Source organism: Epinephelus moara, chromosome 5, assembly GCF_006386435.1.
Source record: "Epinephelus moara isolate mb chromosome 5, YSFRI_EMoa_1.0, whole genome shotgun sequence".
Taxonomy (NCBI): domain Eukaryota; kingdom Metazoa; phylum Chordata; class Actinopteri; order Perciformes; family Serranidae; genus Epinephelus; species Epinephelus moara.
In genome coordinates this window covers 28114205-28129009 of record NC_065510.1, presented here as the reverse complement: position 1 = coordinate 28129009, position 14805 = coordinate 28114205, and the positions used below count along the sequence as shown (strand labels likewise).

Below are 14805 nucleotides of genomic sequence, written 5' to 3'. Positions count from 1 at the left end.
CGAAACAGTTAAACTACTGAGAAAGCTGCAGATGTAAATGGAGGTTTTGTTAGTCTTTAAATGAGCATTTGAAATGGTTGAAATCGTTGGATGAGGAGACCTTTTGGCATGTCTCTAAGAATTCCTCGATGGTGACCACTCCATCATTGTTCCTGTCCATTTTCTGGAAAATGCAACACAGGCACAGATGATTAAAATAACTTAAAGGTAACCCCAGTGGAGCAGCCAAGGGGGGCCAGGGGGTGACAGGCACCCTGAAACACGGCCACCCTGAGGTCGGGACTTTATAAAAAGGTAACAACCAGGTGCAAGACTGTAAGCAGCATGCATCCAAGAGGAAGCTACAAACACTAAGCTGACAAAGCTAGGGTTGACTTTCAGTTCCCGTTTCACTGGTGATACTGTTTGCAAACAGTAGCCGACAATTTCTGCATAGTATACCTTTAACTGTAGAATAAACTAAAGTATGTGAGTATGTAATTCCTTAACACTCATCCTGACATAGTTTTCAACAAGCTGATACTTACTGGCCCCATATAGCCACCCAGCCTGTTCTCACCCCCAACTCGTCAAATACTACCACTTCGTCAGTGGTCTCAATGTCAGAGACCGATGCACAGAGGCATCTTTTGTGCCATTATAACAGACATCAGTTTTAGAGACAGCGGGACACACCCCAAGTCATCAAATACTACCGCTTTGTTAGTGGACATCAGTGTCAGACACATACAAAGAGAGCCAACCTTCATGGTGGTATGAGCAGTACATAATGGCAACAAAGTCCGTATATGGAGGGCAAGAGAGGTGGTGGATGGGTCAAAGAAACGCCAGACTTTCAACCAAGAGTCAGCTCTTTTTCTCGTTTTGTGTCTGAGTGTTAAGCCAAACCATTATGTTTTTTTCTTAACCTCATCACATGCTTTAGTTGCCTAGTTTTACCTACTTTGTAAGTTTATTTTGAAAAAGACTTTATGCATTTAACGAGTAGACACTGTACATTTCCTGTGAAAATGGAAGTTTACAAGTAACAAGCATGTCTTGACACGCCACTAATGAACTCCAAAACAGATGAAGCGTGTCACATTTTGATGTGTATGTCCACTGGTAGAGCAGCGGTATTTAATGAGTTGGGCACGGTGGTTAGCACTGTTGCCTCAAGGCGAGAAGGTTTCTGGTTCGAATCCCGGGCGGGGGAGCCCTTCTGTGCGGAGTTTACATGTTCTCCCAGTGTCAGCGTGGGTTTTCTCCGGGTGCTCCAGCTTCCTCCCACAGTCCAAAGACATGCAGGTTAATTGGTGACTCTAAATTGTCCGTAGGTGTGAATGTGAGCATGAATGGTTGTCTGTCTCTATGTGTCGCCCTGTGATAGTCAGCCTCTCGCCCAGTGTCGGCTGGGATAGGCTCCAGCCCCCCCGCAACCGTCAAGATGGATGGGATGAGAATATATTTGCCCACCCATATGAAACATTTCTGGCATTGATCAGTGGTGCAGCCTGAAACTGGCAGCAGCAGAGATTACTGCATAGAGATATAACTCAATGAGGGACCTGTTCATAAAACATCGACCTAAAGTCTTTCCCTGTCCTCTGGTTAAATGGACAGCACTGCCTGTTGTTATGCATAATGAATAGTACACAAAACATGATGTACTAATACTCTGTGGGGGACTGATGTGACATGCTTCAGCTGAGTTCTGGTAAGATATAAAACAATTTTTAAATCAAACCATGCAAAAGCAAATCAAATCAAACATAGATGGAGCATTTGTTGTTTTGGACAGATTCTTTGCCTCAGTTTGAGTTCAGTGTTGGGAGATGTGTGGTGTGTTGGTTTGATGATTTGTGTGTTGTACCTGGAAGAAGTTGTCAACATGCTCCTTGGGAGCGTTATCCCTCATGCAGGGGTAGGTATACTTCCCCATCATGTCATAGATGGAGCGCATGATGTCTGTCATCTCCTGGACAGACAGACGGGAGGAAATAACAAATCAAATCAGAGCTGCTGACATAACAGCAGGCAGAGAGATGAGAGAATGGTTGAAGTACCTCTCTGGTGATGCAGCCGTCTTTGTTGAGATCGTACAGATTGAAGGCCCAGTTGAGTTTATCAGTGATGGAGCCTCTCAAGATGATGGACAGACTTACAACAAAGTCCTACAGCAAGAGAAAGAAAAGTGAGCCATGAGTGAGATCAGGAAACGTCACATCTGACAGAGTCAGTCAAAAGATGAAAGCAAGAGGAACGGGGAAGTAAAAGAGGAAAGAGAAATACTGTATCTTCAGTGGTTTGCAAGTACTGAGCCAATATTATATGTTTTAGTGCTCTTCTTTTCTGAGATCTAATGTGGTACTGTCAGCAACAGGTACAAACTATGTGCTTACGAAGATGAGACTTTTCTTGGTCTCTGTAAGTTTTGATTTCTGTAAAATAAAGACAGTCAATGAGTTATATACTGAAGTGTTTTTAAGAGAAAGATTCTTTTTTAATTCAACCTTGTGTTTGTGTGCTGGCCATATGAAAAATGCATTTATATGTATACTTTATGCGTCCTTAAGTATTTAAATACATAAAATATCTTAGAGTTATTTCCTTGAAGGACAGAGTCTTTGTGCTGTCTGTTTTAAAAGCACAGAGTTGCCTGAGCATAAAGGAGAAAAACGCATAAGTGAAGGAAATCATGGAGGAAATAAACATTTGTCTGGACAGCAGAGAGTGAAGAGATGGAAAAGTCACCTCAAAGCTGACGGATCCGTTGTTTTGAGTGTCAAAAGCTTCAAACAGGAAATGAGCGTACATACTTGAATCTGGAGGAAAGAGAAAATAAAGTGACCATTCAAATCCTGGATTCAGATAAGAGTCAGAGAGGTTTTGAGTTTGTGATGATGTTCAGAATCCAACATACATCCTGTAGTTTTACATCACCCTTTGTAAACTTTATATGACAAATTAATGTTTGTGAACTTAAAGATTTATTGCGGTTGTAGAAACATTAAAGAATATCTTAATCAAAGAAAAAAACCCACACATATTTAAGTTATACGTTTGGGCGTGCTTCTGGTTGTAAAAGCAGGGTTGAAGTTAAACTGCGGAGAGTTTTGCTCAGTTTCCTGTGGTCACATTTTTCCTACAACTGCAAATCTTTTCACCACATTCACAAACTTTAACTTAATGTAATTTTTTACAGGTTTAATAAAGGCTACTATATAGTAATACACAGGCTATGAAATTATTTCTGAACTTTATTTTACAAGTTAAAGATCTTATTTGACCAAACAGAAGAAGATGATATACTTTATTAATCCCTGAGGGGAAATCCAATTTTTTCTACCCTGTTGTCATACACACACAGGCCCGAAACAAACAATATTAAATGGAGAGATGTCAAGGAGAGGGCTGCCTTGGTCAGGCGCTTCGAGCAGGGGGAGTTTGAGTGTCTTGCTCCAGGGCGCCTCAGCAGTGCCCAGGAGGTGGACTTCAATAGACTGTCAGTCTAATAAGCAAAAACTAATGCACTAATGATGATGAGCACAGTTTAAAGAGGAAAGCAGGAACTGGGACAGGGAAATAATTTTTCCTGTAGCGTTTGACTGGAATAAAGACCCACAAACTCAACCAATGAGCATGAAAGACACATCTTTTCCTCATTAAAAGCTCCTGCTGGTTTCTATTAGGACTATCTTAATACCAGAAAAATGCAGTTAAAATTCTGGCAAAATACATGTTAAATAAAGATCAAAAGCATGAGTTGAATAATGAGGACCTGACTGACCTCCCTGAGGGAAGAACTGGGAGTAGATGCTTTTGAAAGTCTCTTCATTCACCACACCGCTGGGACACTCCTGCGGAAAAGAAAAAACACAAACTTATATTTCAGTGAAACACACACACACAGGCTTTCTCATGCATATAAATAATATTTTTTTATTTGTCTTAGACTGACGTTTTTGAATCCCCGGTAGAGGACCTGCAGCTCCTTCTTGCTGAAGTTGGTCTGCTGTACGAGACGGTCGAGCCCCTCCGGTCGGTAACACACCGTCGACAGTTCAGCATCATCACTTGAACTTCCTGCATGTAGGGATGGAGAGAGATGAAATAATCACTCCCTAAGATACACTAGTGTGTACATGAAAGGCCTTGCCCAGAGAAAAAAAGACAGCAGTGAAAATAAAGAAAGGAAAAGCATAAGTATCAGTAATTCATTTTCTGTGTGTCGTGACACTTGCTTTGAGACGTTGAAGAACTGGAGCCAGAGCGATAGCAGGGGAGAAGTTTGAGGAAGCGCTGCTTTATGGTCTTTTTATTGGGTTTGGATGGTGGATTACCTGAAAACAACCAATCACAGCAGAGATTAGAGGCAGACAGAGCGGCCCACACTGGGAACACCACGATGGATAGATGAAACACTGGCCAGACCAGGCTCAAATACTTCTAATCACTTTTCCATGCAACTTAGTGCGCACAAATTAGTTTGCTGACCTGGCTTTGAACCAGTACGACCCATCGGATCAAAGCTGCTTGGATAGCAGCCAGCGAGAGAGGGCTGAGTGAAGTGACACATGACTGACGTCTGAGAGACAGAGTCATACAGAGTGTCATCTACATGTCATTCTTTGTTTTTAGATATACTATCTATGGAAAAAATGTGAAGTTTCATTTCATATTATTTATTAACCAAAAGGTGTCTTAAAATACAATATATTTTATATGATGCACCTGCCAGTAATAAATACATTTAGTTTAGTTTTAAGCAAAATGAAATTAAGAACTGTATTGGGCCAACTATATCAGCTAATTTAAATAAGGTGGTAAAATGTTTTAGCCAAATGCTAATGTGGGCAAGCTAAAATGTTCACAATGACAATGCTAACATGCTGATGTCTAAGCATGTGTGATGATTACCATGTTCACCATCTTAGTTCAGATACTGTAGAAACTTTGTAGAATATAGAATAAAGTTCTGAGAGTTTGAACCAAGCTTGGATGCACAGCATGAGTTTCTAATGATTGGTTCAGGTTTAAAGGAACAGTAAGTAGGATTTAGTGACATCTAGCAGTGAGGTTGTAGATTGCAACCCACTGAATACTCCTCCACTCACTCTTTCCAAGCATGTAGTAAAATCGACAGTGGCCTTCACTGGCCTGGAAGAGCACCTGCTCAGTAAACAGATCATTTTAAGGTAGTGAAAACGCAATGATTCTTATTTTCCAGATTTTAGGATTCAGATTATCAACTAAAGAAAACACAATCCTACACATTGGACCTTTAAGTGTTTCAAGATGAGAAAGAACACACACACACACACACACACACACACTGTCTTGACTCCTTGCTGTAACAGTAATATGGTCTATCGGCCTTTACAGACACCACTACAGGATTCTCTGCACCTACACACAGCTCCCTGTCTGTGTGTAGGTGCAGCTAACTGTCATCTCAACAGCCATAAAACTGAACTAACTTCATCCAATAAACATTGTACATCATACATTACTTCTCACTCTGTGATCTTTATACAATAATCTCAATATTGAGGGAATAAAAAAACCTTTGCAAGCTTCACTGAACAGAATGAAATTAAGTTTTCCTGTATTTTTCGAATGAGCGACTCCTCCCCTCCTCCCTGGCTCCCAGGCTGACACACCTGCTACTGTAAATCTTCCCATTTATCCATCTTCAGCCTGAAGCTTTGCCTGCTCCTAAATCTTTGTGTCAAGGTCTCACTTGCTCTCACTTACTGGAGGCATCTTGTTTTGTTATCTCTCCTATCCAAAATCAGCCACAGATACTTTACATCGACCCAGAACAACCCAAGGACAAACAGAAACAGATACTGTAGACATGAGATGCTGGACAGCAGCAATAATGCTGACAGAAGCCCACACTAACAATTGCTGATTTTGCATCCTCAGACCTTCACGTGTTATCTCCTACCACTAGAGGACAGTGTAGACCTGCAGTCAGATCATACTCAACTGTCCAGAGCCTCAAAGTCAGAGAAAGGATAAACAAAACGCAGGCAGGAGGCAACTCTGAGCACTGCAGGAGACTAAAACAGACGGATGGAGCGACCTGTTTGATGTTATACACCTTCACTCCCACTGCTACTCAGAGAGAAAACCAGTGGACCTGATGTTCTAATGATGCAGTCTGTGAATCAGTGAAACCTGTGATGAGAATACTGATACAGGTGACTGAACGATGGGGAGGAATGTATAAAACCTGTAATTTAAATAAGATGCTGCACTGAAACATCTCACAGACCAGTGGTGGAATGTAACTATGTACTCGAGTACTGTACATGAGTCAACTGTTGAGGTACTTGTACTTTACTTGAGTATTTCCATTTCCTGCTGCTTTATACTTCTACTCCACAACATTTTGAAGGTAAATATTTTACTTTTAACTCCTCTTTTATTTGATAACTTCAGTTACTACTTTGCAGATTCAGATTATTTAAACTAAATATAAATCAGCTAATAAATTCATATATCACACATATTATTATAGTTTAAGATGGCAGGCAGTGTATACAGTGGTTAAAATGAGCACCACAGTTACCAGCTGCAACATTAAAGTGATGTACACATTAATGCACTGCTCATAATCCAGTAATATATACTATTATTAAATGGGCCATTCTGCATACTTTTATTTCTGGTGCTTTAAGTATATTCCGGTCTTAATACTTTATTACTTTTGCCTGAGTAGATTTTTGATTCAGCACTTTTACTTCTTCCAACCGTGGGTGAGGCAGATACTCATGAAGCCATCTCCACAATCTTGAATTTTCTTATAAATATGTAAACACATTGACAGTATTGTTTGAAGCCGGGGCAGCTAACAACACCTTTATTACAACGTGATAACTTCAACAATAAGTAAATAGATCATGTTCAAAATCAGACTTGTTTTTGACTCTGTTAGTATCTCAGAGGTGTTTGGAACATGATTATCAGTAATGTAAAGTACACAAGAATCAAATTACAGTCTTACATACAGCAGCAGTAGCAGCAGCAGTGCAGGATGAAACTCCAATATTCACACCTGAGAAATGTCTCCAACAACAGCTGAACAGCTGCACTGCAGCAACACAGGGATTCAGTGTTTGGCTGAGGGGCATATCAGATGCATTCACTAAAAACTTCTCACTTACTCCTTTATGTTATGTCACGGAGAAAAATATATATCCTAATCTGCCGACTGTGTGCATACAGCTTCTGTAAATAAGTATAAACTATTAATGTGATTCCATTCTGTAGGAACACACCAGTTGCTGCCCTGCCTTAATGTAGGATATGTCAATCATACTATCAAATACAGCAGCTGCTCAACTGTGGAAAAACAAACAAAGCTTTACAGGTCCTCTCTCACACACACACGCACACACACACACACACACACACACACACACGCACACACAGGCGAGGAGGATGACACAAACATCTCAGCTTTTGATGCAGAAAAATAAAACCATAAATTAAACGATTTTTATTTTAAGCTGGGGAACCATTTTACAGGAAGATGGAGACAACAACAAAAAAAGTCGCTGTTTTTTCTTTCTCTCCAACTGATATTTTTAGACATAACAGAGCGCAGGGCAGATATTATATCTATTATCTACGTTATTCAAATGCTTTTTAAGAGCAGATGTTTGATGTGACTTGTCTGCATAGTAATCCAACAAAAACAGAGCGGGGGGGTCGTTCTTAGAGAGGTAAGGCAGCATATTGATGTCTGGCTCAGCAGCTGAAGCACTGTTCAGGCTGTTATATAACATCATAAACATCAGCTGGACAGAATGTAAAAATACATGCCCCTCACTGTTAGCTCATATAAAGTTTGTCCACTGTATTTATGATGTTTATCAGCAAATGAAACATACTTAAAGGAACACTTCACCCACAACATGATTATTTGTATATAAGTTACTAACCTCATGTTATGCTGGATTCGTGAAGACATCTTTATTTTTCTCGCATGCCATCACGGCAAACGAAGAATCCAGAAACTGAGAAAATTCTTAATGAATTGGATTAAAAGGGGTCCATGTTCAACAGCAGCAAAACTATATCAAAACATTGGTTTATAAACTCTCACACAACTCCGTCAGTATAATCCAAGTCTCATTTATCCAGTCGTAAGCTCAGTGCTTCCCAAACACAAACCAAACTATTTAAAAAGCTTCTGCATACAGGTAGCACACCTGGGCAAGAGCATGCAGTTGAACTCTGCTTATGCATTCTGTTGAGATGAGTTGAAACGCTTGTGGTGCGCTTGCCCAGGCATCCTACTTTTCAGTGTGTGAGACTGTTTATGCAGAAGCTTTTTAAACAGTAAGGATTAAGCAAAAATGCACGTGTTCAGGAAGTATGACTGCATAAGGCCCTGATCACACAGAAAGCGTTTTAGCAGCTAAAGGTGACTTTTTGTAATTGTTTTTAATAAGAATGAAGCGATCATTCCGATCGCTCTGAACTTCTTGAGTTGAAAAAACTTCAACTCAAAGCGGAAAAACGCCCCACATCACCTCTTTTTACTCATTGTCCAATGGGATGATTTGAGAGGCGGGTCTTCTGTGGTGGTGACGACAACAAGTTTACAGTTGCTGGATACCCAGAGCTATTTGGCCCGACGATAGACAGCAGGTTGTCAAACTGCCTCCGAGTCATCCTAAAATATGCCTGGAAATAGCCATCATGGAGGAGAAGCTCCTGGACCAACTGGTGGTACTCCCCGAGATCCACCCTCTTTTTTAGGGTCTCATGTCCCCACACAGATCTCCGTCTCCCTGTGTGCAATAAACTATTTACTGACAGCCTCTCACCCTCGAACAGAGCTGCAGCAGGTACCCTGTGCCTGTCCATTTTAGGAACTAGATACAATAAATAAAATACAATAAATAAACTGTAGATTGATTACATGAGAAGGTTAGAATAAGGAGGTGAGTCTGTGGTTGCCTGGCAACAATAAAGAGGCGCAGCAATACTAGTGGTATTCAGTTTTTAAAAAGGCAGTGCGGTGCACCTCACATTTTGAAACCTGCAAAACACTTTCTGTGTGATTGGAGCCTAAATGAGACTTGGATTATACTGCGAGAGTTGTGTGAGAGTTTGTAAACTGATGTTTTGATAAACTTGCTGTTGTTGTACATGGACCCTTTTTACTCCAATTCATCAAGAATTTTATGTTTTTGGATTCTTCATTCACCGTGGAAGCATACTAGAAAAACAACATTTTCCTCCTGAATTCATCGTAGCATGAGGTGATCGAGTGCCTGATATACAAATGATCATTCTGTGGGTGAAGTATTTCTTTAATATGTGCTGCAGCTTGTTGCAGTCAGTAACCTTTTACCGGTCCCACAGCACAAACTGATCATCGAGTATCTCCTGAATATCTCCAGGGTTCGACTGATGAATCGCACTGACTCAACAGTTATTTCAGCAGGTGCTGAGCTCATCCAGCAGCCTTTCTTCTGTTCTGGAGACCCTCTGGGTGACTTTGATCCTGTGAATCAATTTTAACAATTGCAGCCCTCTGAGGCCGATCAATACACTCTTCCCTGCTGTTATCAACACATTTAAAGACTCTTTTATCCGCACCTTTTATCCACTGGTGCAAACAACTCCGGCTGAAAATACTTAAACTGTGGATGAAGAAAAGCAAGAGACACTGAGAGGAATGAAGAAACTCATAAAAAGGAGGGCCGCAAGGCTTTGAAGAGGAGTCGTCAGAGTCATCACTGCTTTTGGGGTATGTCTTTACAACAAGTTATACTTATATAGGAATTAAAAGTTGCTTATTGAGAACTTTATTATGTGCTGAACCCCTTTAGCTGGCTTACTGTAGGAGCATAAATCGATGTTGAGGGTAGAAATATCCAGTCAGAATATTTGCTGATAATCCCAAATCTCAAACGTATGAAGTGGGCCTAATCGATGGGCTTTTAATCAGGCAAGCTTCTGGTGAAAAGAAAAAAAAGGGTTTTAAAATATTGACTTGGGAGATAAAGTTAATCACAGTGGAATGATTAAAGCCGCTCAAAGTGGCAGCCGCATGTATGTTTTTACACATAATGAGTTTTTTTCTTGATTTTCTGAGAAAAAAAAAACTCCCAGTAAGACTGTGCTTTCATTAGTTCATCATTTTTAAAAAACAGTTCTCTCAAAATCTCCCAGATCCACAGAGAAACTCCACTTCAGTTTCCTCTATGGGCCTATAAAAGACCAAACTTTCTTCACAAAAGTTAATTTTTCTTCCTGACTTTGAGCTTAAAAGAAAAGGCAAGCATATGTTAGTGAGGAATAAGTAAAGAAAGGAACCTTTGTTTTTATATGTTCACTCATAATTTGCCAATCTATTTTAAGAGTTTATTATTAATCTGTGAATTAAAGGAGAATAATTTATTAATCATAATATTATTGGGTAAAAAGTTGTAAATGCTTACAAAAACACTTAAACTGCTCCTTTATCACGACCCTAAATCCAAACTCTGTGCCACTGGTAGCATCTAGAGTTTATTTGGGAGGTGGCGGCAGCTTCAGTTTGATCATGCAGCGCTAAATGAATGTTTGTAAACTAATGTTGCCCTGGCAACTGCCTCTGTGCTTATCATAATCCTCAGAAAGGACATGGTTCAGATTATGTCCATCTCATCCAGACCATGGACACACACACATTAACATTTACACTCTGTCTCTTCCCCTGACATCGTGAGCTCCCCAGTGACTGTCGCAGAGGTTTATATCCACTCATTTGACCTCATGTGGCCCACAGAGCCATCGCTTACACAGAATCAGCTTTGATTATTTGTTGCACAACATTGATCTTAATACACTCTTCATCAGTCCAGCCAATTCCATCTGGCACCTATGATATCAAATCTGTTTAACTCTGAGAGGCTTTTATGTTGAAATCTGCTTTGTAGCTGTGTTATATAAATGCAATATTTATGTTATCAGTGTTGACTGTTTTTGATGCATTAAGGAAAGTACACCCTTGAGCGCTCTACAAAAATGTCATGAATATAAATCGATCTAATCTCACCTTTCTCAAACACACACACAGACAGAGAGGAGCAGGCCTGTTCAGTCACAGCTGGTGTACTAGACATTATTCTACAACATGTACAACACTTGAGACAATACTAGTTTGTAAATTCCTCTAACAAGGCCAAGAAATTCAATACTGAAACCCTAAATTTGTACATAAATCGTAAAGATATACCAGGCCAACACATTCTCACTCTGACCTTGTCACATATTGATGTTTGGTCATGGACTCTCCACGTCCTCATGCGTCGCGCAAGGTACCCTGAGTGCATTGGTTGCTGACGCTCTGGAACACCGTGTCAAGCTCTGCCTTTTACATGCATTGTCTTCTTTCAAGATACACTTCCGTATTAACAGGAAATTTAATGTTTATATACAGTGTCTTTCTACATAAACGCACTATGTCGGTACAACACCACGAATTTTTTTTCTTCGACATCAAACACACATGGCTAAGTTTAGGAAAAAAAGAACAGGCTGCAAGTCTGTGTTTCTTGGACCCATCCAATACCTCTCACCCACCACAGTCGGACTTTCAACGCTTTCGTCCCTGTCCCGCTGCATCTCATGCCAACGTTAAATGACGCCTTTTTTCCTTGGTTTCTGATGCTGCAAGTCACTGCCCAAGCTCTGGATTTCAATGACTTCAGAGTAAGACCAGGCTCACCAAGGGGGGACTTTTCCAAAAAAACAATGTATAGACTACAGAAGTATCGGCTCTCAATCATCACAGCTAGCTACCAGCACCTCTAAGACTGACATCTACACTGCCCCCTGCCTTGTTGCAGAGGGTTATGGCAGGAGTAGCAACTCCGCTGAAGGAACAACTGCTCCGGAACAAGTCTGGCACATATCCCCCTGTAACACCTTAATGTTTAGTTTTACACCTTGTTTTGTTTTGTTTTGTACAGATTAAAGAAGCAGGTGCTGGTTGGTGGATTTTGTTACCTCTGGGCAGAGCAGGCTGGCTGTGTCCCCCTGAGTCCACTCTTTAATGCTAAGCTAAGCTAACTGGCTGCTCATAGTAGCTTCATATTTACAGTGCAGATATGACACCTAACTCTCAGCAAGTAAGAAAATTAGCATATTTCCCAAAATGTTGAGCTACTGCTTTAAAAAGAAGAACAGTCTTTCCACGTGATGACATCATGGTTCAGTGACATTATGGTTCAGCTCCACCACAGCAGCAGCAGCAGTCAGTCAGTCAGGGTCACTGTAACATGTGAAGTGTGGTGTAGAAAGTGATGACTTGGAGAAAGATCCAGTATCTATAATGTATGAACACAGCCAGGAGTAAACAGCAGAGCTGCTGCACATAAACACTGCTTTCTGCTCAGTCTTAGATATACCTGATAAATCATTTAATGCAGTCTTAACAGACTTTCTCCATAAGCGGTTGTTGTTGCTTTATTCATCAATACATTTAATATAACTGTTGGGGCTTTATATGACAGGTACAATAGAGTCAAGCAGTAAAGGCTGCAGTTTGGTGCCTCAGGCTGTTAAGCACCACGGCGCCCCTGTGCTTCACTCTTTAATAAAAAGGTTTGTTTGTGCGTCCTGAACGCCCCCTAAAGCCTCTGTGTTCATGCACCTGTTCACTGTTTGGTTAACCTATCACACCGGCTATTGTGCCGGCTACAACTATCAGTCATTAAATAAGCCTCCATCTGTATAACATCTGCCCACGTTCAATACAGAGGTTTAGAAACATCCTGCAAACTGAATGGTAACAGCACTGCGCCCGTCTGAAGTTATTTTTACACATTTATTTTTAAAGGAAAAGACTATTTTGGGAAGTGTCACAAGAAAGACAGCACCAAGTGTGTGTGTGTGTATGTGTGTGTGTGTGAGGGAGAGAGTGATATACACTGAGACGCTCACTGATCTCTAAAGAGACGTGTCTTTGTAAGCACTCATGAGGAAAATAAAAGACTGTAAAGACAGACGCTGACATGTGTAATATTAGATAATAAGAAACCGATAAGATGTGACTTGCAGTTGTAATATGAAGTTGTTTTCATGTTTTTGTGAAGCACATTGAGCTTTTGTTTTTTCTTTCATTAGAGGGAGAGCATCAGTGCAATATCAGCTATCACCACTGTGCAGTTGGTCGTTTGTGCTTCACTTTTAGAGCATCTCATGAAAAGAAACATGTCGATATGTACAGTATGACCAACACTAACATCATGGATTTGTTAATTAGAGTCACCACTAATGTCTATTCTCATCATCGATCAATCTGTTGAATATTTCTGACAACATAGTAATCATTTAATCCCTTCAATATGTCGACCACAGTTTTCCTAGAAGCCAAAGATATTCAACCTACAATGAAAAAAGGAAGTACATTTTCAGATTTTAGAAGATAAAACAAGAAATTCTTTGGCTTTTCTTGATAAATGTCTTCAACACTTTATTGATTTTCAGAATGTCTGCCAACTAATTGATTAATCAACTATTCATGTCAGCATTACTATGATCAAACATCAGTATGGAGAATGCAAAACATGTTTTCAAACTAATGTTATACCTATTATTTTATAGCTCTACTGCTATTTCTGGTCCATTCCTTTGCTCCACATACAGACTGCAGTCTTCTAACTAATGTGACTGATGTCATGCAAACATATAGCCATGTGGACATGTTTGCTTTATATCCAGTATTTATATTTAGAAGCATATGAACTCACTGCAACATCTTTTACGACAGACCACCCCTCATATTTCATATATTTCACAAAGCCTCTTGTGTCTTTATTTTCCTGTTGACTTGACCTGCATGATGCTGAGCCCATGATGACCTCTGCGTGATGCAACCAGGCTGTTTTTTTAAAATAAATATTAGTAGGCTACATATTCTTTTACAATAGCAGACAAGAGAGCAATGATGCAAAGTTCATCCAAAAATGATTGACTAAGTTGTGATAATGAGGCTGCTTGATTGTCACATTGCAGACAGATGATGAAACAGGATTGTGGTGTATTAAACACTACTTTAGTGCTGTTTTAAATTTTCTTTTTGACAGAGCTAAGATCTTAAAAGGCACTGTACTTCTTTAAAATTACCATGAGTCGTCTACTATACCTATGTGGCAGTTTATTCTTTTGACAAAACCAAAGCAAACTTTGATGAGCGCACAGTCACAGGAAATCTCAGCCAGGTCAGCAAACAGCTGCAAATCCAGCAATTGTTCCCATATTTTAAAAAGAAAAGAAAAGATGACAAAGATTGATGTACCTGTAAGTGGGTCGTAAGATCTGTCCAGCTCTCTGGAGTCAGACAAACTCTGGTCCTGACTCCTGGATTTCATGTTTGTCTCGGGTCTCACCGCTGAACCTGCAGGATCTGTGCGCGCGTCGGAGCCGCAGCTCGTCTACGACTTCACTCCTGTTTGCATTTCACTTTCCCGCAAGCATCAGCCGGTGTGTGATCGAAGATAGAGGGACGGCAAAAAGGGTAAAAGTCCGTGGAAAAGCTCGTGTCTCTTTATCCAAACTCTCCTCCTGCTCAGCACCAGCGCGCGCTCACATCCACAGTTGGCGCTTCACGGTCACTTGGAGAGGCTGTGTGAGTTAAAGGTTGTTGATCAGCAGCAGAAAGCTGATGACTTCACTTTGCTGATCCAAAGATCCAAACAAATGACAAAGAGTCCGCCTGTCAGCTGCATCTGTATGTGTCCGAGCTGAGAGAGGAGACACAGCTGAGAGGAGAGAGGAAGAGGAGTGATGAAGCAAGAGAGAGGCAGTGCC

General features: G+C 40.5%; 1 protein-coding gene across 2 annotated transcripts in view; it reads right to left on the bottom strand.

The window, feature by feature from the left end:
* The window catches only part of LOC126390482 (Kv channel-interacting protein 2-like), a 17600-nt gene extending 2795 nt beyond the window's left edge, over positions 1 to 14805 (bottom strand). Inside the window, exons 1-8 of one of the 2 annotated variants that reach the window (XM_050044811.1) lie at positions 14294 to 14805; positions 4220 to 4322; positions 3941 to 4061; positions 3770 to 3839; positions 2734 to 2804; positions 2046 to 2153; positions 1853 to 1957; positions 101 to 163 (exon numbers count right to left, since the gene is read on the bottom strand). In XM_050044811.1, coding sequence (XP_049900768.1) covers positions 101 to 163; positions 1853 to 1957; positions 2046 to 2153; positions 2734 to 2804; positions 3770 to 3839; positions 3941 to 4061; positions 4220 to 4322; positions 14294 to 14366 — 714 coding nt within the window. In that variant the 5' untranslated portion in view covers positions 14367 to 14805. The remainder of the gene's footprint in view (positions 1 to 100; positions 164 to 1852; positions 1958 to 2045; positions 2154 to 2733; positions 2805 to 3769; positions 3840 to 3940; positions 4062 to 4219; positions 4323 to 14293) is intronic. The other variant, XM_050044812.1, reaches the window with a different exon arrangement.